The sequence below is a fragment of the Zingiber officinale genome, chromosome 8A (assembly GCF_018446385.1).
Source record: "Zingiber officinale cultivar Zhangliang chromosome 8A, Zo_v1.1, whole genome shotgun sequence".
Lineage (NCBI taxonomy): Eukaryota > Viridiplantae > Streptophyta > Magnoliopsida > Zingiberales > Zingiberaceae > Zingiber > Zingiber officinale.
Window position 1 is genome coordinate 76952767 of NC_056000.1, and position 22948 is coordinate 76975714.

The 22948-nt window shown below is 43.1% G+C and overlaps 1 protein-coding gene across 7 annotated transcripts; it reads right to left on the reverse strand.

Moving 5' to 3' along the window:
- Window positions 1–401: 401 nt before the first annotated feature.
- LOC122009618 lies at window positions 402–22817 on the reverse strand. 7 transcript variants are annotated; one of them, XM_042565839.1, is made up of 12 exons: window positions 22681–22817; window positions 21394–21472; window positions 21101–21281; window positions 19927–20026; window positions 18532–18667; window positions 18048–18209; window positions 17817–17922; window positions 17484–17666; window positions 16491–16656; window positions 1388–1689; window positions 731–820; window positions 402–617 (listed from the first exon to the last, which is right to left on the reverse strand). In XM_042565839.1, exons 5-12 carry the CDS (start codon window positions 18544–18546, stop codon window positions 550–552), a joined length of 1092 nt encoding a protein of 363 aa, XP_042421773.1. In that variant the 5' UTR covers window positions 18547–18667; window positions 19927–20026; window positions 21101–21281; window positions 21394–21472; window positions 22681–22817; the 3' UTR covers window positions 402–549. The 7 variants fall into 7 exon arrangements, with proteins under 7 accessions (XP_042421773.1, XP_042421775.1, XP_042421776.1 ...); XM_042565845.1 differs by having other exon boundaries at window positions 403–617; window positions 1388–1686; XM_042565841.1 differs by lacking the exon at window positions 19927–20026.
- Between the last annotated feature and the right edge of the window lie 131 nt (window positions 22818–22948).

Below are 22948 nucleotides of genomic sequence, written 5' to 3' on the forward strand. Positions count from 1 at the left end.
TGCTATCTGGACGAACGGGAGAACCTCGATAGTCATGGTTCCCGCTCGACCGAGACGAAAACTGCTCAATCCTTGTCCCTTGCTGTTAAGCCGTGCTAGTCACCCGCCGGACATCGGGAGCTCGGACTCGAGATGAGCCGAGCTAAGGTGATGACTGTTGACTTTTACCTTGACGGTTGACTTTGACGTCACACGTGGCCTAAGACCCTCTGTCGGACGGGGGTCATATCTTACTGTCGGATCATCTATGATTCTCACCTTGGTCGGCGCCACCGAACGTTCTCCTTGAAATTCAAACATCTCAGTGCCCGATCGAGCAGTAAGTACTTAAGAGGTGTTATATATAGAAATATTTGAAAAAAAATGAAGAAGAGGAAGAAGAAAAGAACCTTCTTTTATTTTACTAGTAATTACTGTATTAACTAATTTTAACTACTTAGAATCTGCTGCTTAATTACGTGAAGTTAACCGTTAATCGATCAATATTGTTAATGATCGAGCTTGGACAAAAATTACAGAGAAGGTGCGAAAAGAAAGTTCAAACTTGTCCTAAGATTTCTCTTCATCTGATTGGTGTGAGCAGAGTCCATTCGCAACATCAGCTAAGTATTCTTCGACTGAAAAAGAAACACAAATACTCGAGGAGGATCATTAAACACTCGCAAAGAGTTATTAATCTTTGCAGCGCATAAAGTGAAGAAATTTTGGGAAAGGTGATGAAGTTAATTACCTATATCTTCCTGTTCTGGGGAGCCCAGCAAGATGTCTGAATCCGATGGCAAGAACGGAGAACCATCATAGTCTCCTAGATCTCCAAGATCTTGTATGGACCAAACCAGTTATTGTGTTAATGAACATTTAGTAAAGGATCATTTGTGAAAAGAACTATCCAGTAAGCACTTGTGATACTCGTGCTGGTTTCAATTGTTTGCAGTCAATTGCATGACTCTTTATCTTTGATTGAACTATTAATATATCCTTCTCCTATACTTTTATAATTGCATTAACCAGAGTTTTCTTTGGTCTCTCGCACAGGACACCTTCAATTCTAATTGATCTTCTAAACTATAGGTGTTGATGATTGATGAACAATTTCAACTTCTATTACTAATCAGTAGTCCCTCCGGTTTTTAGGGTATAATCCTCATCTCTTTGGCATTGATCTAGCATCACCATAAGAATAATTATTTCTAAGTTACAATTTTTTGTAGCGTATATATGCCTCAGTTAGCAAGCAAACAAGAATATGGACATTGTGTTCTAGGATTTCATTTGTGTTTGCTTCCTACTGAGATAATGCTGTTCATCCGTCATGCCTAGCAAATCAACGATCAATTTTTTTGCCAAAGATATAATCATATATCTGAAAGTCTAAGAGCAAAATCACCTGCTATATTTGTCAAGTCCATGGTCAATTCAGACAGACTGAAATTCCAAAACTGTCCTAACGATCGCATTATATCTCTTGACTGCTCCACACCATCTGAACTTAGTTGCAGTCCTGCATTTGGCACATCAGATAGAAAGGTTGAATCGAGTGCTGAGGCATTTATGCCTGTTCCAGATTTCTCAGGAGTGAAAGGAAAATGAGCGCTTGATGTTGCTGGTGCAGGGCTCATAGCCATCTCAGACATGGAAGAAATGGCATAACTTGGAGGGGTCGCATGAGCCACTTCAGCTGTGCCACTGCTAATCATAAATGATTAAATAGACAATGTTTCATCAAACAAAGAACAAGCAAAAGGATGAATTGAATTTAAACACGATGTTCTGATTAATGTCAGTTAAACTACTACAGAGAAAGATAAGCTGGAAATCATAGAAGTGTGTTCATAACAAGTCTCATTCTGGATCAACCAGGAAAAAAAAAGTCTTTCACAGACAGAACGTCTCCCTACATTGTATAAAAAAATGATAGAGACTGATCCTGTCCGAAGACGCGAAGCTGAAAAGTCAAAGAGGTAACAGTTTCGCTGACAGGATGAAGACTCGCTCCTTTCTATAAAACAAAAACCAAAATCAGGGAAGGGATCCCTAGCGTTGGCCCTCCGACGTTCAAGTCAAAAACAGAAAAAGAAGAGAGTAAAAGTATTAGGGACAAAAATCTATCTTGTTTTTTTTTGTAGCTGACATACTCTTTTATACCTTTCTCGGCGACCCTCCATCTTTCCAAATTTAATGATATTAATTGCCAACGGAAGACATCTTTATCTTGACTGTTTCTTATTTAATGATAGATGAAGTGTTCTCTTTTATCTTCTCCTTCCCCTATTAATTATCTTGAGCCGGACGGGTGGCCCGCTCGGTTCGGGCTTCTGGCCCGCTCAACTTGCTCTTTTGCCGCCCTGGTTAACCAGTCACTGGTTCACTCAAATGGCCGACCGGACAATGATCCTTCCGATTGGCCCGTCCCGCTCAACTTGCTCTCTTGCCGCTCTGGTTTGACCAGTCACTGGTTCACTCAGATGGTTGACCGGACAATGATCCTTTTGATCGGCCGATGAACCACTTCCCGCTCAAGCGCGACCGAGCCTTAAGCCCTGGCGTGGACTGCCTTGACTTTAACCTATCACGTGACAATTGATCCCCCTTATCGCTGCATCATAAGTCTTCCCCTTCAAGTTTAGTCGAAAGAGACTGCAAGTCAGACTGACTAGACAGTTGATGTCTTAATACCAAATCAACCTATGCGCTGAGACACCCCTGAACCAACGCCACTCGACTTTACTTTGCCTTGGCTGATCAGGAAGATTGTGTGCCAATCGGGAGGATGGTCAGCAATACTTCTCAAAATTTTTGACCTTCATGGTATCCCTTCAAGCGGGCGTGATTTTGGCTGACGTCATTTGAATTTCTCGAAATCCGCATAAATCCTCAAAAATTATGGCTAAGTATGCGACCATACCTTTTTAATTAAGGGCTTTAAATGCGGCCTTTTGACTGAAGGACATATGTCCTATATTATCGTCGCATGCCTGATGTGACGGACGAACATCCACCTGACGTGACGTGTACCATTTTCAAATTTAGCGGTTGTATTTGTTTCTAGGTTTGTGCATCCTAGATCGGACGGTTGTCGTCGATCGGCCGCAAGCTTTATAAGTCTCGCGTGTGTCGTCGTCGTCTACTTCGCCCTTTTGTCTTTAGATTTTGCTGTTGCGGGCTCTTCTCCAATGAATTTGTCGTTGCGCTCTCTTCTCCGGTGATCTTTCCTCTTTCTCATAAGCCTTCCTTTTCATTCGGCTCATTTGGTTGTTTCTTAGCGTCCTCTCTCTTTTTCGATCGAACTTGTTGTGTTCTTGTCAATCTTTTGTGTCTGATGGCAAGTTCCTCTCAACTTCCTGTCTCTGTTCCTGGCCTCTGGTACACCTCCGTCGAATCTAGATTCGACGGGGGTGATGTAGAAAGCCTAAACTCTGCATATGAAATTCCTCCGGACTATGAAATTGTCCTTCCTTCTTCATTCGATCGACCCCATGAGCCATCTCCAGGCTTTGTATGTTTCTTTAGGGACCAATTTATCGTTGGTCTACTGTTCCCTGTCCACCCCTTCTTCTTTGCAGTTTGCAAAAACTTTCATATTTCTCTCCATCAGCTAGTGCCCTACTCTTTTCGGTTGTTGTGTGGTGTTGTAGTCCTTTTTCGTCTGCACGACATTCCTCTATCCGCTCGGCTCTTCCACTACTTCTATTATTCAAAACTGTCCGAGCCAGGGACTTTCCTATTCCAAGACCGAGTGGGCTTGGTCTTTTTCGATAAGATGTCATCCTCCAATAAACATCGGAAGGATAATACTATTTTTTTTTGTCAAATTCCCCGATCGGCCTGATTTTCCTACCGGCTGGAAGCTAGAGGTTGTGAATCCACCGTCGCTCGGTAGGTACAAGGGTCGATTATACTACCTTCAAGCTGGTCAAAAATATGATATCCACAAGTTACTACTGAAGGGCATCCTCTACGTATTTGGCTTGAGTCTGATCTACACAAGGCTTCCGTTCAGCCTAGGTATGCTCCTTCTTAGTCTAACTTTTGAATCTAACTGATTTCTCTTTTTCTTTTGTAGCTCAACTTATGTTGCGCGCACGCCTGGCTGGAAAATCCAAACTCGCGGATGCAGAGATCAATGCTGTAGCCGTGGCTAAGTTGGAGAGCCACGGTTTGCAGCCGGTCGTCTCTCATGAGGATCCGCTCGGAGAGAGCATATGAGCCCCAGGCCAAGGGAGCGATGGAGTGGCCAGTCATACAGTTGGTGGTGAAGCGAATGTCGCAGTGAATCCCCTGCCAGAGCATCTTCCGGTAATTCCAATCGCCGAGGCCTCGAAATCGGCTTCTTCTAGAGAGTCGTTGATAAGCCCAAAGAGGCGCCGCGTGGAGATTGTCGCCCGACCTACTACCTCCGCGACACAAACTCCAACCAGGACCAGTCCACGTCTTTCATCAGAGAGGGGTAAGACCTCCACCCCCTGCGCCCGAGCAAGCGACGACCATCCCACATACTTCGCTTTCATCCGATCGGACGTCGTCTTTATCCGGACTGCCGCAAGAGATAATCTGTGCGCCGTCGGTCGCTTTCATACCACCTCCACTGCCTAAGACTCGGAAGTTCAGCATCCGACCGGCGTCAACCTCTAGGTCAGTTGCCAGAGCAACCTCAGCCCCGTCTGCCCCAAGTCGCCAGTGCCACATAACGACGGTCATTCATCTGCCCACAGACGAGTGGCGTGATTTTGACAATGCTAAATCTCGAGGCTCGAAGCACCAAATAATCATCCAGAGACCGCTAGCACAGATATGGGTCGACACCCGAGCCCGTGCGATGGTCATGCCTCTAGGACGCTTGCCGACAGTCATATCCAGATGTTCACTGGGTTAAGTATTTTACAAGTTACTTTTTGTCACCACTCGATCCTTAAAAATTTATCATTTCCTCACAGTATTGGGTAGAGAGTCAGGCCATATGCCAAAAGCTAGCATTTTTGGAGTAAGAAGTCAAGCAGTTGTGAGCCCCGAGCGGCCAATCATCTGCTTCCCAAACGCAGCTAGAGCAGATGAATGCTAAAATGGCTCAACTAAGAGTTGATCTGAATAAGAGCTCCGAGTAACTGGAGGCGGAGAAGAGCAAAGGCGCCGAGCAGGCTGATCAATTGGCTCGGCTTGTTAAACAGGTCAGCTCCTTCGAGTCCAAACTCAATTTGGCCAACACTAAAAAGCTCCGATCCATCGAGGACTTAGAGATCAAAAATAAAGAATCCTGGGTGTTGACCCAGAACCTAAAGGAGGTGGAGGCTTCATTGAAGGCCGAGCAGGATAGATTATCAGCCGACCAGACCGCAGCGAAGACTAAACTCGCTAAAAAAGATGAAGAGCTGGCCAAGTTGAACGAAGAGCTGAAAGCTTCTCGAGCGGCCTTAGAGACTTGTCAGGGAGCCAAGTCGAGCAGGTTCGACCTCATGAAGCAGGCTTACATCCGCTCAGATGCTTTTAATGACAAGGTCTCTAATCGGGCATTTTGTCTATTCGACCTTGCTATCGACAGGAGATCAACTGAAGGAAGGCGTCTACCTCCCCACCGCTTTGACAAGCAAGATCATTAACCGGGACAAACTGATTGAGTTGCTGCCCGATGATATTTTAGATTATTTTGAGTGAACCTGCTCATGTGTGTTTTACTTTTGTATTTTTTGAAGTGTCAATGAATGATAGTCTATCTAACGAACCATTATTTTTCTTTGTCTCTTTCTGGTCGTTCGACATTTTTGACTTGTATTTAGATCAGATGTTGTGCAAACCGAAGTGTGGCCTCGTGTTCTTCCGATCTGTTTTCTAAGACGATCGACCTTTTCCGATTTTAAGATCGACACTCGACCATTTTCATGGCGTAGACGTGGGTTTAAGGTCGTCACTCGACTGTCGGTGAAGACATGGGTTTAAGGTCGCCGTTGGACCATTGATGAAGACATGGGTTTAAGGTCGTTGCTCGACCGTTGATGAAGACATGGGTTTAAGGTCGTCGCTCGACCGTTGGTGAAAACATGGGTTTAAGGTCGTCGCTCGACTGTTGGTGAAGACATGGGTTTAAAGTCGCCGCTCGATTGTTGGTGAAGACATGAGTTTAAGGTTGCCGCTCGATCGTTGGTGAAGACATGAGTTTAAGGTCGCCACTCGACGGTTGGTGAAAACATGGGTTTAAAGTCTACGCTCGACCGTTGGTGAAGACATGAGTTTAAGGTCGTCGCTCGACTGTTGGTGAAGACATGAGTTTAAGGTTGTCACTCGACCATTGATAAGGACATAGGTTTAAGGTCGCCGCTCGACCGTCGGTGAAGACATGGGTTTATAGTCATCACTTGACTTATAAGTCTGGAATGCTTGCGATTTTATTCATATTTGTCCTGCATTAAGAAGATATACACGCACATACAGGTAAATATAATCATTCACACCTCTTACCTGGCCCTATAGGGTTGGAGGTGGTTCGCACTCCATGGTCGCTCGAGCTATCTTCCGTCTTCGTCTTCCAAATAATATGCTCCTGAGCGGAGTTTCTGCATGACCTTATAGAGTCCCACCCATGGAGCTTTGAGTTTGGTGACGTCGCTGATCAGCTTTATCTTCTTCCACACTAGATCGCCGACCTAGAAGGACCGCGGGATAACCCTCTTGTTGTAGTTATGTTTCATCCGCTGCCGGTATGCCATCAACCGAATGGCAGCCTTGTCCTGTGCTTCGTCGACCAAGTCTAGCTCCATCAGTCTCTGCTCGCAGTTCTCCTCATCATAGCGCCGCACCCTATCGGACTCCACTCCGACTTCCACTGGGACTAGTACTTCACCGCCATACACCAAATGGAATGGCGTCATGCCGGTCGCTTCCTTTGGGGTCATGCGCAGGGCCTATAAGACGCTAGGGAGTTCGTTGACCCAGTTGCCTCCTGCGTGGTCGAGCCAAGCTCTCAATCCTTTGAGAATCTCCCGATTGGTGACTTCCGCTTGGCCGTTGCTTTGGGGGTAAGCCATCGAGGTGAAGGCCTGCTGGATACCATAGCCTTCGCATCATTCCTTGAGCCTTCGATCGGTGAATTGCCTCCTCTTGTCTGAGACAAGCCATCGGGGGATGCTGAACCATCATAAGATATTTTGCCAGACGAACTTGATGCCTATCTGTTCACTTATTTTTGCCAATGGTTCAACTTCCACCCATTTTGAGAAGTAGTCCACAGCGACGAGCAGGAACCTCCGCTGACTGATTGCCATGGGAAATAGTCTCACAATGTCCATGCCCCATTGGTCGAATGGGCAAGACACTGTGGATGTTTTCATCTCTTCAGTTGGTCGATGTGGGATGTTATGATACCTTTAGCAGGACAGACATGTGGCTACTGTCTGAGCGGCATCCTTTTGGAGAGTTGACCAAAAATATCCGGCCAGGAGAATCTTTTGAGCCAGCGAACAACCACCTGGATGGCTTCCGCAGGAGCCTTGGTGCACATCTTGTAGGATATACTCTGCATCCTCTGGTCCTATGCACTTAAGTAAAGGTCTGGAGAAGGCTCTTTAATACAGCTGATCTTCGACCAAAGTAAACCGTCTGACCCTCTTCTTTAATAGTCGTGCTACCTTTCAGTCGACCGACGTGATACCCGATCGGAGGAATTCGATCAGTGGCGTTCTCCAGTTGCTCGAGCAGACCACTCCCTCCATCCGGTCGATGTGTGCAACCAGCGAGACTTGTTCAATTAGCTGGCTGATCACGATGGATGATAATGAACTAGCTAACTTAGCCAGCTCATCTGCCGCTTGATTGTCCGATCAGGGGATCTTCTATATAGTAACTTCTTGAAAATTTGCCTTTGACTTCTCAAAGGCTTCTGCATATAACTTGAGTCGGGAGCTGCTAATTTCGAATGTCCCTGATAGCTGTTGGGCGGCCAACTGAGAATCTGAGTGAATGAAGACTTTTGTGGCCCCGACATACCGCGCTGCCTGTAAGCCAGCTATCAAGACTTCATACTCAACTTCATTGTTGGTGGCCCGATAATCCAGTCGAATGGAAAGTTGCATCCAGTCTTCTTGTGGTGAAATTGTTGAAACCCCAAGGTTGTTTTGATGTGATCAACAAGTTAAGTTAGGTCCTGTAGTGTTTTAACCTTGTGTCTAAGTGTACAAGAACTTAGGAGCATAGGGAGTTGAGCAAAAGACGCAGCTAGCGAGAAGGGCGGCATGGGAGAAAGCCGACGGGCTCAGTGCGTCAGAGAGACGAGGTATTACAGAATAGTACGCGAGTGGATGAGAAGGAAGCACACGACATTTTCGAGGGACGAGAAGTCAGAGCGGAAGGTTGCTTGAGAAGGCCAAAATTGAGTTCGGATGAGCCTTATTTCGGTTGGCTGAAATCACCCAAGTAAGTGGAGCTTGAGCGGAAGACCCGGACCGAGACGAGCAGCACCGGAGCAGAGGGCCCGGACCCATTCCGGGCGCCCGAAGCGATTCCGGGCGCCCAGAACTTGATTTTGACCAGATCGCAATCAAATGTGATCCGTTGCGAAGGGGATAAAATTTTATCCCCTCCTAGACGCTTGGAACCCTTCCAGGCGCCTCGACCAAGGCTATAAATACAGCCTTAGTTCAGAAGTTTTTGAACAGAACAAGAATTAGCAATACAACACTTGTGAACTTCCTTTTCTAGTTTAGCTACTCTTTTTGCACTTTCACTGCTGTAAGAGGCTTCTCCGCCTGAAAGAGATCTTTTTAGTGTGTGGTTCATTCATTGGATTAACAACCTCCCCGGTTGTAACCAAATCAAGTCTGTAAGCCTCTTCTCTTAGTTTATTGCTTTCTTTATTTAATTTTATGCAAGTGTTTAAGTTACAAGTTTGAGAAGGGTATTTTTGTTTTTGTGTTTGTGTTTGTTTAGGGCTATTCAACCCCCCCTTCTAGCCGACCAACGCGGTCCAACAAGTGGTATCAGAGCCAGGACGCTTCAGGAGGACTAACCGCCGATCGAAGTAAAGACGATGGCCGGACTAAGCAAATACCCGTCAAAATTCGAAGGGGAGTTTGCTAGCTGGAAAAAGCTAATGCAGGTATTTTTCAAAACGGATTTTGATTTACTTTTGATAATAGAGTTCGGTTTTACAGCATCGGAAGGGAAAGAAAAATATCGGTGGAGAAAAAAGGAGCAGGCCAACTACGTGGCAAATGACAAAGCAGAATTCCATCTGTTGAGCGTCCTTCTGCCACAAGAAGTCAACCGGATCAGCAACTACGACTTAGCAAAGGAATTGTGGGAAAAGTTCCTTGAGCTACATGAAGGGGCGTTCGAAGCCAAGCTCGCAAGACGGAATTTACTTCGCAACCAGCTCACCAACCTGAGACTTGAAGAAGATGAAACAGTTGCGCATCTGCACTCGAGAATTAAGAAGCTTATCACCGAACTCTCGAATCTCGGAGAAAAGGTAAGTAGCAGAGATTCACTAAGGTACACACTCAATTCATTTCCTAGAAATACTAAATGGGCATCACTAGTAGATGCTTTTTATATATCTAAGGACTTAGAAACTATTTCCTTTGAAGAATTAGTTTCCACATTTGAAGTGCATGAATCGAGATGTGCAGGTACGAAGGAGACGAAGCACAACGTCGCCCTCAAAGCATTGAGAGACGAACCTGAGTCAGAGTCTTCTCTCGACGATGATGAATTGGTAATGATGGTAAAGCGCTTTAAGAAATTATGTAATTCAAGAAAACTAACCATCCGCAGGGTAGAAAGAAAAGGAAGATCAGATGCTACCACTGGAACGAAAAAGAGCACGTCAAAGACAACTGCCCCAAGCTAAAGAACAAGGACAAGGATAAAGAAAAGAAGTCTGTCCAAACAAAAAGGTTCAAGACACTAAAAGCGATGTGGGATGATACGTCGTCCGAATCGGAAATCGAGGCCTTCTCCGAACTTGCACTAATGGCAAGTCATCAAGACGAGGACTACGATTCAAGCTCGTCCGAAATGAGCATCGAGAGCATCGATGAAGGGGGAGTTACGTCAGAAGAAAGCAACAGTTCAAGGGAAGCCACGGATAATGAGGTCGACAAGGTAAGTTAGGTACGATCTCTTCCTCCCGATAAATTATTTATGTTTGTTAAATTATTAACTAATGATTGTTGTAAGTTAGAAAAAGAGATTAAAAATTTAAAAATAATTCTAGCTAAATCTTGCCCATTAAAAGAATTAGATAAATTAAAATTCGAAAATAATGATTTTAAAATATAAGTAGATAACTTTAAAAATCATGCATGTTCACATAATACAAAGTTTAGAAAATACAACAATATAAATTGGTATTTTAGATATCACAAGGGATAAATCAAGAAAATTTCAAAAAAGTATGTACCTAAGAAATTCTTAATTAATCCAGTTGGTTGGAACCTATATTGGGTTCTAAAGTCTTGTTTAATCTAAACTCTAAATTAGACTTAACGCTTTCAGCGAAAAGATTAAACGTTAAATTTCTTTATGAGGTTTTGTCTAAGAAAGTGGTTGTTGCTCCAATAACCAAGAAGGCCTATTGCCTCGTCATTGTCTGAAAGTCAAAATATTGAAATAAAATATTTAATTAACTTACTGATAAAACATTAAAATTGAAATTAAATAATACTTTAAAAAGTTTTTCAAACATTTCTTTTAAAATTACTTAAAAGTCTTTTTAACCGTAGAATTTTTAACTTAAGAAAATTTTCTTGCATTAATTTTTTTTTTTTTTGCTTAGAAAAGTTCTCAAAAATATTTTAATTTTTTTTAGCTAAAAGTTATTGCAAATTTTTGATGATATTAATAATTTTCAAATTTTTATAAAGTTTTTTATAACCCTTAGATTTTTCTTGGAACCCCATTTTTTATGTGATTAAAGGGGGAGAAGGAAAATGTTAAGTCTAGGGGGAGGTAGATCATTTTTTAAATTATTTTTTGCACTTTATTGCAATATTATGTGTTTTACTTTTATGCCTATTTACCCTAGCTTAATTTAGGTTGCTCACATCAAAAGGGGGGAGATTGTTGGAACCCCAAGATTGTTTTGATGTGATCAACAAGTTAAGTTAGGTCCTGTGGTGTTTTAACCTTGTGTCTAAATGTGCAGGAGCTTAGGAGCACAGGGAGTCGAGCAAAAGACGCAGCTAGCGAGAAGGGCGGTACGAGAAAGAGCCGACGGACTTGGTGCGTCTGAGGGACGAGGTGTTGCGGAAGAGTACGCGGGTGGACGAGAAGGAAACGCGCGACATTTCTGAGAGGCGAGAAGCTGGAGCGAATGGTTGCTCGAGAAGGCTGAAATTGGGTTCGAGTGAATCTTATTTCAGTTGGCTGAAATCACCCAAGCGAGTGGAGCCGGAGCGGAAGACCCGGACCGAGGCGAGTAACATCGGAGCAGAGGGCCTGGACCAAAAGTCAACTATGTTGACTTTAGTGGTCCGGGCGCACAGAGTGATTCCGGGCGCCCAGAACTTGATTTTGAATGGATCGCGGTCAAATGCGATCCGTTGCGAAGGGGATAAAATTGTATCCCCTCCCAGGCACCTGTAACCCTTTCAAGCGCCTCAACCAAGGCTGTAAATACAACCTTGGTCTAGAAGATTTTGAACAGAACAAGAATTAGCAATGCAACACTTGTGAGCTTCCTTTTCTAGTTTAGCTTCTCTTTTTGCGCTTTCACTGTTGTAAGAGGCTTCTCCGCCCGAAGGAGATCGTTTTAGTGTGTGATTCATTCCTTCGATTAACAACCTCCCCGGTTGTAACCAAGTCAAGTCTGTGAACCTCTTCTTTTAGTTTATATCTTTCTTTATTTAATTTTATACAAGTGTTTAATTTATAAGTTTGAGAAGGGTATTTTGTGTTTGTGTTTGTTTAGGGCTATTCAACCCCCCTTCTAGTCGGTCAACGCGGTCCAACAGAAATAAGCAGAATGTCGACCCCGTTGCCTTGTCGAGTGGATGGACCATCGACATATATTCTCCAAGTTATTGTCGGCTCGGCATTCTAGACCTCTATAACAAAATTAGCCAAGGTATGAGCTTTGATCGCCGTTCGAGGTTGATATTGGATATCAAACTCACTTAGTTCGGTTGTCTATTTGATTAGTCGCCCAGACGTTTCTGGGTTGAGGAGGACTTTTCCCAGGGTACTTTTGGTCATGACAATGATTGGGTGAGCAAGAAAGTATAGACGGAGTCTCCGAGCGGCAAGCACCAGAGCATAAGCTAACTTTTCCATACCAGTGTAGCGAGATTCATCATCTTTTAATATATGGCTTAAAAAATACATAGGTCGTTCATGGCCATTCTGCTTGACCAATGCTGATCCGACCGCATGCTCGGTGGATAAAAAATAGATCCAAAGAGGCTCTCCGATGTTCGGCTTAGCTAGCACAGGTAAGGAATTAAGATACTCCGTGAGTTCTTCCAAAGCCCGATCGCATTCTGCATCCCATTGGAATCTTGTAACTCGGCGCAGTACTTTGAAGAATGGTAGACTCCGATCGAATGTTTTAGAGATGAACCTTGAAAGTGCGGTGATCCATCCGATCAACCATTGGGCCTCCTTCAAATTGTGAGGCGGAGGCATGTCTTGCAGGGCTTTTATCTTACTCGGATTTGCCTCGATCCCTCGCTCGATCACGATATACCCGAGAAAACGATTGTTCCTTGTGCCGAATAGGCACTTGCTGGGATTCAGCTTTATTCCATAGGTTCTCAAAGTTTGGAATGTCTCCTCGACGTCTGCACAGAGGCCGGTCACTCAGAGGGATTTTATTAGTATGTCATCGACATAGACCTCCATGTTTCGGCCGATCTACCTACGGAACACTTTATTCATTAGCCTTTGGTAGGTTGCTCCGATGTTCTTCAGTCAGAACGGCATGATGTTGTAGCAATAGGTTCTGTCGACCATGATGAAACTAACCTTTTCTTGATCTTCTCGGACGAGCGACACTTGGTGGTAGCCTTGGTATGCATCGAGCATACATATTAATTCGTAGCCCGCTGTGTAGTCCACCATTTGGTCTATCTGAGGCAACAAATAGAAGTCCTTTGGGCATACCTTATTTAAGTCACAGAAGTCGATGTAGACCCGTCATTTATTGCTTGATTTAGAGACTAATACTAAGTTAGCGAGCCAACTCGGGAATTGGACTTCCCGTATATGGCCGACCTCCAGTAATTTTTCTATCTCCGTCTGGATGATCAAATTCTGCTCCGGGCTGAAGTCTCTCATCTTCTGTTTAATCGGCCAGGAGTCCGGTCGGACATGTAGCTTGTGCTGAGGCACGCTCGAAGAAATGCGAGACAATTCGTGCATCACCAAGCGAGCACGTAATAGTTTCGTCTGAGGTAGGCGACTAACTCTGCTTTTTTCTCGCTCTTTAGATCGGGGGCGATAAAGGTTGTTGTCTCCGATCGGTTTGGATGGATCTGGACCTCCTCCTTCTCATCGTAGATTAGAGCAGGAGGCTTCTCCATGATAGCGCTCACCTCCAAGTGCGGTGTCTTCTGGGCGGTTCATGCTTCCGTTCTGACCATCTCGACGTAGCAACGTTGAGCAGCCAATTGATCGCCTCTGACCTCACCCACCTCGTCCCCTACCGGGAACTTGATCTTCTGGCAGAAAGTGGATACCACCGCTCGGAACTCATTCAGCGTCAGGTGGCCCAGAATGACGTTGTAGGCTGACGGCGCATCCACCATGATGAAATTTATCGTCCATGTTCTCTTCAACGGCTCGTCCCCGAGCGAGACGGCCAAACGCAGTTGGCCGATCGGCAACACTTGGTTGTCAGTGAACCCGTAGAGTGGAGTCGTCATGGGCAGTAAATTGCTATGGTCGATTTGTAGTTGATCGAACACTTTCTTGAATATAATGTTCACCGAGCTTCCTGTGTCAACAAAGGTACGGTCAATAACATAATTAGCTATTACCGCTCAGATAATCAGGGCGCCATCAAGGGGGATCTCTACCCCCTCCATATCCTTCGGGCTGAAGCTGATCTCAGGTCCTTTGGCCTTCTCCTTGCTGCAACCGACCGCGTGAATTTCAATCCGCCGAGCGTGCAACTTTCTTGCTCGATTGGAATCACCACAGGTCGGCCCCCCGACGATCATTCCTATTTCACCTCGAGTGGCGTTGCTCCTATTTTCTTCCTCTCGAGCTGAGGGTCGTCTCTGTTCGGCCTGCTCCCGAACAAGACTTGGATTCTTCCGTTGTTGAAATTGATTGCGGCGTAGTTCAACCTCTATCCTTTTGCCTTCCCTTCGCCCAACTGATCGACGCCTATATTTCCAATCGGACGATGGTGACTGATGATACTGCCTTCTTGGGGTTGGTCTGTTAGCAGGTAGCAGTCCCGGATATTATGAGTCATCGACTGATGGAAAGAGTAAAATATCGGCGTCCATATTTTGCCCCTAGAGGCTTTTGGGAGTCCGGCCCCAATGTGCTGCATGACATGCATCCTAGGCTCGTGTTGTGATCGAGTTCCTCCGGATCGGGGTCCTATAGGAAGCTAATGGTTGTTCAGTTGACGTCGCTCGGACGCCACCGCTGGTTCGGTGGGTGCCTCTTTTTTCCTGATTGCTTGGGCTTCTTCGGCATTGATGTATTCATTGTCCCTTTTTTATAGATGGCCAAAGTTCTTTGGTGGCTTCCGGATGAGTGACCGGAAGAATTCTCCTTCAGCGAGCCCCTGAGTGAAAGTGTTTACCAATACATCCGAGGAGATAGCCAGGATGTCGATCGCCACCTGACTGAAGCCTTGGATATATGCCCTTAAGGTCTCTCGGGGCCTTGCTTCAGTGAGAATAAATTTACGCTTGTCTTCTGGTGGCGGCGACTGCTAGCAAAGTGATGGAAGAAGACCGCTCGGAAGTCTTTGAAGCCGTGGATCGAGTCGCTCGGTAAACGTTTGAACTAGCATTGTGTTGATCCAGATAACATGGTAAGGAAGACTCGGCATTTTACCCCATCTGTGTATTGTATTGGTGCAGCGTGGCGACGTTGTCAAATTTGGCCAGGTGGTCGTCGGGGTCGGTCGCCCCATTATATTCGCCAATTGTCAATGAGGTGTAGTGGTTTGGCAGAGGGCCATTTAGAATCCCCTCTGAAAACTGTTGATTGACCCGTTCGGGCGAGTCGTCCTCCCTGGGTTTTCTTTTTCTTGTGTTTCGAACGGGTGCCTCATCAGAGAATGATCCCCGATCTTTATCCACGCAACCCCTCTCAGCTGGAGCCCATAACAGGGCTGCACATTAGGGGCTTCCCTATAGGTGCCAATCGACATCTTGCTCAGTTCTCGAGCGGAGTGTTGTTCAGCTGACCACCCCACTATTGAGGCTGTAGGTTCTTGCACTTGACGATCAGCCAACTCTTGTTGTTGTTGCTCTACTATCTTTGCCGCCCAGGCTTATATTAGCGTGTCGAGCTCGTCTTGCATCAGCGTTACCGTCGTGAATCGTCCAGCGTTTTCCATCTTCTCGTTCGGATGCAGGCTACGTTCTCATAGACGGTGCCAAAATGATCCTGTCCGAAGGTGCGAAGCTAGAAAGCCGGGGAGGTGGTAGTTCCTCTGATGGGATGAAGACCTCGCTCCTTTCTGCAAAACAAAAACCAAAACCAGGGAAGGGGTCCCTGGCGTTAGCCCTCCGACACTCAAGTAATAAACAGAAAAAAAAGAGAGTGAAAGTATTAGGGACAAAGATCTATCTTGCCTTTCTTTGTACCTGGCAAACCCTTTTATACCTTTCTCGGTGACCCTCCATCTTTCCTGATTTAATGATATTAATTGCCAACGGAAGACATCTTTATCTTGGCTGCTTCTTATTTAATGATAGATGGAGTGTTTTCTTTTGTCTTCTCCTTCCCCTATTAATTATCTCGAGTCGGACGAGTGGCCCGCTCGGTTCGGGCTTCTGGCCCACTCAACTTGCTCTTTTGCCGCCCTGGTTTACTAGTCACTGGTTCACTCAGATGGCCGACCGGACAATGATCCTTTTGATCGGCCCATCTGGTTCGGACTTCTGGTCCGCTCAACTTGCTAACTTGCTCTTTTGCCGCCCTGGTTAACCAGTCACTGGTTCACTCAGATGGTCGACCGGACAATGATCCTTCCGATCGGCCCGTCCGGCTTAAGCTTCTGGCTCGCTCAACTTGCTCTCTTACCACCTTGGTTGACCAGTCACTGGTTCACTCAAATGGTCGACCGGACAATGATCCTTCCGATCGGCCGATAAACCGCTTCCCGCTTGAGCACGACCAAGTTTTAAGCTCTGGTGTAGACCATCTTAACTTTAACCTATTATATGGCAATTTATCCATACTAGATAGATTCTTTTTATCATCGCATCATAGATAAACCAGAAAAAGAAAAGGGGGGCGATCCAGATCTTCCTATGCGAAAAGGAAAACAATATCTCACTATTTTAAAATATTCATAGGGAAAAATAATTTCTTACCTGGTCCCAGAATTGATGTGACTGGGATGAAAAGTTCCAGGTGCAGGAATAACATTGACTGTATGGCAGCTGGAGATTCCACAAGCCATTGCGTCATGGGGCTGACCTGTAACTGGCATTGGCATTGGGTGCTGAGGAAGAATAGGATATCCCATGGGCAAATTGACTGCGCTGCAAATGTGATAATTAAGCTTTGTGTTCTACAAAAGCAATATGGCAGACGGAAAGAAAGAGCAACTCATCTTAGTCTTATTATTTGGGGAAAGCAACAAAAATCATATCCTTCTATTGAATTCTATCCAAAGCTATACGAACATACCAACGAGTGTTCTATTTGATCTTCCTCTTAACCTCTTATTCATTCAGCTTGTCTAACTATAAATTCTATCCATCATCTTCAAACATATTGTTTACACCATTATAACTTATTTCCTTTTATTTTATCATATTGTGGAGCAACCCTCATGTTCCTAGATAGTAGTGTTTTTTATTTTATTTTAGATATGTTTCATTACTGCTACTACCCACCATAAAGTCCATCAGATTATAACACAACCTTATAAATTTTTCCTTATCTCTCTATCTATATCTTTAATATTTCTTTATTGTTGAATAATAAATCTTAGTCGACCATTAGTCATTTACAGACCATGCATATATCCTTCCTGGAAAGAGAAAAGAATAAGCATCCATATGATCTTGATCTGTGTGGAGTGAAAAAGACATACTAGATCTGACTTCTAACATCAATAAAAGACTTGTTTTTGATAATAGATATCTAAAACTCTTGTAAATTTTTCGGAATTTATTTATTTTAACATTTCTCATAGCAATTTTTCCTTATTATCCAAACTACATTTTAGTTATGCTTAACTTATATCTTTGGCTCATAATGTTTCTCCATTCTTCTATCTTTGAATTTAATCTATTTACGCACTATCAATTGGAGCATTATCGCAATGAGAGTTCAAAGGAATCAATCAAATAAATTACCTGGCATAGGGTGAATCGCATTTTGAATAGGAGCCAATGGAATCTTAGACTGGACAGGATACTTCATCAGATGGTACTGGTGCTTGAGCAAATGATTGAACAGAATGATTTGCTTCTTCAATTTTAGTCTTATATAATAGGCTCTGAAAAATTCCGAGTTTTCTTCTTCCAATTTCTTCCATACTGACAAAACATAAAGTAAATAATAAGATATCATTAGTAGTCTACGATCAAGGCATATGGTTATGAGTATTATTATTCACAACCCAAGAATTACAAATTGGTTATATCAATTTATAACAAATTTTAAGATTTTAGGTTTAAAATGCATACCTAGAGTTGTGAAACTAGGTTCTATCCTAGCTCGATTAGACAATATGCGAACTACCTCCCCTCTGTTCATATACAGTTGTAGACATCGTTCAATCAAGTTTTGCACCTGAAAAAGAAGTGAATGAGATAGGAAATAAGCCATGAACAACCAATGACTGTGTTCATGCTATCTTTGCAGAATGTTCTTAATTGATAAAACTAAATAATAGAACCAGCAACGAGCTGCCTCACCAGTTCAATGTCATCACGACGAACCTTGCTAGTGTTACTGCTTGCATTGGAAACTGAAGCAGAATCTTCTATAGGAGCTTCAACAAGTGGAGCATGTTGATAGTCACCTAGTAAATCATGCGCAGCTTCAGGCGATGGCTGTCCTTCTCCATGATGGCGATCCTGCAGAAAATTCCCTTGAGAAATTTCTAAAGATAAAAATAAGCTAAAATGACAAGGTATCCTCAGGGATACAATCTGAAAGAGATCTTATTCCATTATGGTCTTATCCTTCTCTTTCACCTGCCATATTGTAATCCGGAGCATTCCACTTTTAACATGTTCATGCGATAAACTTAATTTATTTCTACAGAAATGATTATTGTTTTGTTGGGCAGAGGTGTTGCTATTGCGGTCATCCGTTCATATGAAAACAAATACTAAATGAAAGTGAAACTATTTGTTAGTGAGATTTTGTTAAGATTAGAAATGACAAAGTTTTCACCTGCGAAGCCTGCATTTCAGCTCAGCCTGAGCATGATAATGAAGCTTAACTCATGTGACTTACAAGGACTGAAGGATAGACCGAGATTTGTTACTGCCCTGGAGATTCAGTACTAATCATGCTCTGTAGCTACTGCCTGTGAAGCAATATGAATAAGATCTCAGTAAGGCTGCTGAAAATAGATGACGCAGGAAGGTAAAAGGACATCGATCCTATCTGCTGCCAACATAAAAAGCAAATCAAATTTACGAAAAGATGTTAAACATAAATGTCATACCGTTCACATCCAAAATCAGTTGCAAAGACTCTTGTCATAGTGAACTCCCAAAAAAAAAAGTCAAGAAAACCAGCTTAACACAAGAAATTTTTGCTACAGACAAGTCTTGAAATTTTTTTATGAATTATGACATTATCACATGACGACAAACTAAAGTTTGTACCAAGATTACTGTAGGAAATTACAAATCCAGAAGGATGATGATGCAGTAACAGGAAATTACAAAGATAACACCTTTAAATCAGCTACTTAATCAGGTGTTATTATCCCTGAAAAGCATGTGGTTTACAAACATGAAACATTTGGCTATCGATGTCTCCATTATCTCCTAAAAGTCTTCCCCTTGAAAAGAATTATGAGAGCAATATACGACCATACAATTATTCCCAATAACAATTGCGTGTTAAAAACAATAGGTCGACAAGCACAATGAAGGACAATTTCAGCTCCAGAATACACTGTCAAGCAACGATTACTTCTTCTTTTTCTTTTTTTTTTTCAGTTCTGTACTGTGCACACGATACTGGTAACTGAGCTCCAAAGTGCATGCAAATTGCAAGAAATAAATTTAAAACAAATAATTTACATCTCAGGCATCAATGAACAGCGTAACTATACAACCAACAAAAAGATGAATCTTCAACTACATATAAGATTTTTTTTGCTGCCTTCTAACAGTTCCTAATCGAAAATCATAAAAGGAGCGCCTTGAGCTCCCATCCAGCTAAAACATGGTACTAAAGTTGACAGTACGAAGCGAGAGGTGGGAAGAAAACAAGGGATTCGAACACACTACACCATCCGAAATATGTAGGAAACGCGACGTTTCATCGAATGGTTTTCAGCTATATGCGATGGGGGAAAAAGCATAAAATAATAATTTCCGATTTGCAGCTCAAGAACGCATATTGGAAACACAGCAATGGAGGAAACTGACCATTAAACAAAACGGTTGAGGAAAGAAGATGAGAAATGGGGGGGAAAATTAAGAGTTTATGGTGCTCGATCTCCTCTCTCCCCAACCAACCACGGAGGCAGAATGGTAAAGCGGCGGATAGAAAGCTCCCAGTTATACCACTTGGGCAACGACATAGATTTCCTTACGATGACAGGTTTACCTTGGACGACCATGCAACGCTGTCGTGGGGACATGAGCACGGGGAAGGTCCAATAAACCATCTCAGATTTCATGATTTCATGGCGGACTGATGTTTGAGCCTGTTTCAAATTGATTTTTCATTCAGTCGAATAGGAGAACAGGGATATAAATGAACTATTAATGACCACAAATTATTTTTTTTCCAAGTAAATGGAAACTTGTGTTCTACTGGAGTTATGAAGGGTATGATTCTTATAGGACCAACATCAAATCAAAAAATGAGACTACAAATAGAGACTAGATGACTAGTCGGGATTAAAATTAATCTCAATTAAATGAGAAAAACTAATAGTTACTTTCAAGGAACTCACTCAACCACCACGTTATCATTAAGTCACTTTTCAAACTCTGAGAAGCCTTTTAAAACTCTAAACTAAGTACACCACATAAAAAAACTGAACTAAGTGGATATCAAGTTTAAGGAGTGATATGGACGATCTTTGAGTTGGGGTCAACGTAGAGATGTGGTGCTTCTTGGACAAACATATGAGGCTGCCAAGCACTTAGCTTTCTGAATAGGATGTTTTTCCTGGTTGGACTCGATGTAGTAATCTATCCTTTTGCAATTTACTGTATGTTTGGATCTTAGAAATGTGTTGAATACAGCAATACCACAGAAAAAGGATTGGATATAACTGTATCTCCTCCGTGCGGTAGAAGGTATGTTGATGCCTGATCTTTAAACTATGCAAGATACCATGATATGTCATGAAATAAACTAAATTCTGTTCCGTGTGTCCTGGAACAGTCTGTCCATGTCTCTCTCAGCACAAAATAGGGTAATATGAATCTCGTGAGATGTCTTAAGTATCTGTAAAACAATAACTCCTAGTAGCAATCAGTTAGTGATCCAGTTTTTACAGATGTTGCAGGAAGATGGCTACCGCTACATATCTATCGCACAAAGGAAGTCGAGGAGAACTATCAGATATTGAATATCCTATAAGAAACCATTTTAAAGTTAATTGGCGCATGGTCTTCGGTTCTGAATTGAGAAATTTATAGAATCTGTGTAAGAAAGGTTCAATATTGCGTCTTATCTTAATAACTGAAAACTTGCAACACTACTGTTCTTCTGACTCCTTTATACCGCTAACGAAAAATTCAAACTTGGGAAGCGAAACATCACCAACGTTGTTAAAGTAGAGATCCTCCTTAATCTATCTCCCTCTTGAGCTGATGAAATGGACGAGTTCTTTGGTGGCCAACATGTGGCTGTCCGATCCAGAGCTCAAAGGACATGAATGAACTATTAAGTTTCTTGTGACAGACAACTCTCTGATGGATGACACTACTGAAGGCGAACACATGGACCTGGTGAAACAACCCTCATTAACACGGTAGATCGTAGTCCGGATTTCGATTGGACCACATGAAAATGGAAACAAATCGACAATAAATATATAAATAATGGTAAAGAAAGAACCTGCGCCAGCACTGACGTGACTTGTCAGGGTTAGACGAGCAATAGTTCCAAGTGCAAAGCCTGTTTGATTCTGCGAAACCTGCCAGCATCAAGAAGCGAACAAAGATTAAGTTGATTGCGCCAATCTGCTAAACCGTTGATGGGGAAGGGGAACGAAAGGCCAAAACCTGATATGGGGAAATTAAGCAGGAGGATAGTTTAATTTACATTAGAAATTCAATAAAATTATTCACTTTCACTTCGGCAATTCTGATGTCTCTGAATCTATAAAAGCGCATAAAAACCATACTACTTTGTCCCCACACAAGATTCCGAGTTTTAATGGGAGAAAAACAAAAACTCAGCTAATCATCTTTATTCCATAAATCAGAGAATGTGAAATGAAGTAGAGTGGGAGTAGTGCCCATGTTACTTGACAGAGTTTAAAGATATGGGGACAAAGTGGGAATCAAAAGCTAAAGAAGAAGAATCCAACACTTGCATAATTGGTGACGCCATTACTATACCATGCCAAAAGTAATGAGTTCAGAATCCTACAGATCCAACATGAATCTTTTTTCATTTATAGACCTGATCGAGCATATAAACTTTGAGTTCGAGTTCTAACTCGAGTTTTGTGTTGAGCATGCGACTGTATAATGACCCAGACCCGCTTAGCGGTCCAAGTGACCCCAAAAGGAAGGTCGCAAGTAGATGGTGCTTTTTAGAGCCTGCGTTTGGAAGCACCGTTTGCTCAGCATGTGAAGGGTTGGTTTCAGTGGAGCACTGCTTTGGAGGTGGCATTATTAGTTCACGAGCTCTTTGTCATGGCATGCGTTAGTGTTTTCTTGTGACAGATATTTTGGCCGCCGGCTATAAACTTTGTAGTCTGACGGCCATGTTGCAGCTTTCAGCATTAGACATGAAACCTCCAGTTTGCTGAGTTATCACCATTCGCCGACGTTGGTTGTATGTCTATTTATGGATGCCAGGGCAACCAATAATTCTCAGTGCAGTTAACGCAGAGTTATCTCCAATCAACTTGAGAATAGCAGAGAACATAGTAGACACTAGCTCATCTCAGCCATGCAGAATGATTCATCTTCATGATGAACCTTTTCTCTGCTCTGCCAGTGCCACTAAACAACACAAGGTTTCATAATTGCTCGATTGTTATTTCTTAACTAGGTGGTACCATAGAATTCAAAAGATGAATAAAGTAACAGTGGAAAGAAAAAGGAGATTCCTACGAAGTCTGAGGGACAATAGATTAATATCTAAATCATTCTTTTAAGTGGTGGTAAATACCTTTTCTGCTGCTGTTGGAGGCCACATATAATATAGCACCGCCAGAGACATTGCGTTGCTTGCTTCGGAGCTTTCTGCTCGGAATCAATAACGTCTCTCTTCTGCTCGGATTCTTTCTCTTGGAGCCTCAAATATTGGCACGTAAAAAGCTCACCTTGGAGCCCTCTTCTTGGACGCCTCTGTTTCCAGTCATCATTGCTTTGTAGTGTTTTGGCCTCAAAGCTCTTGACTCTAGCTCCTTTGTAAATCTTCAAGCTCAAAACTACAC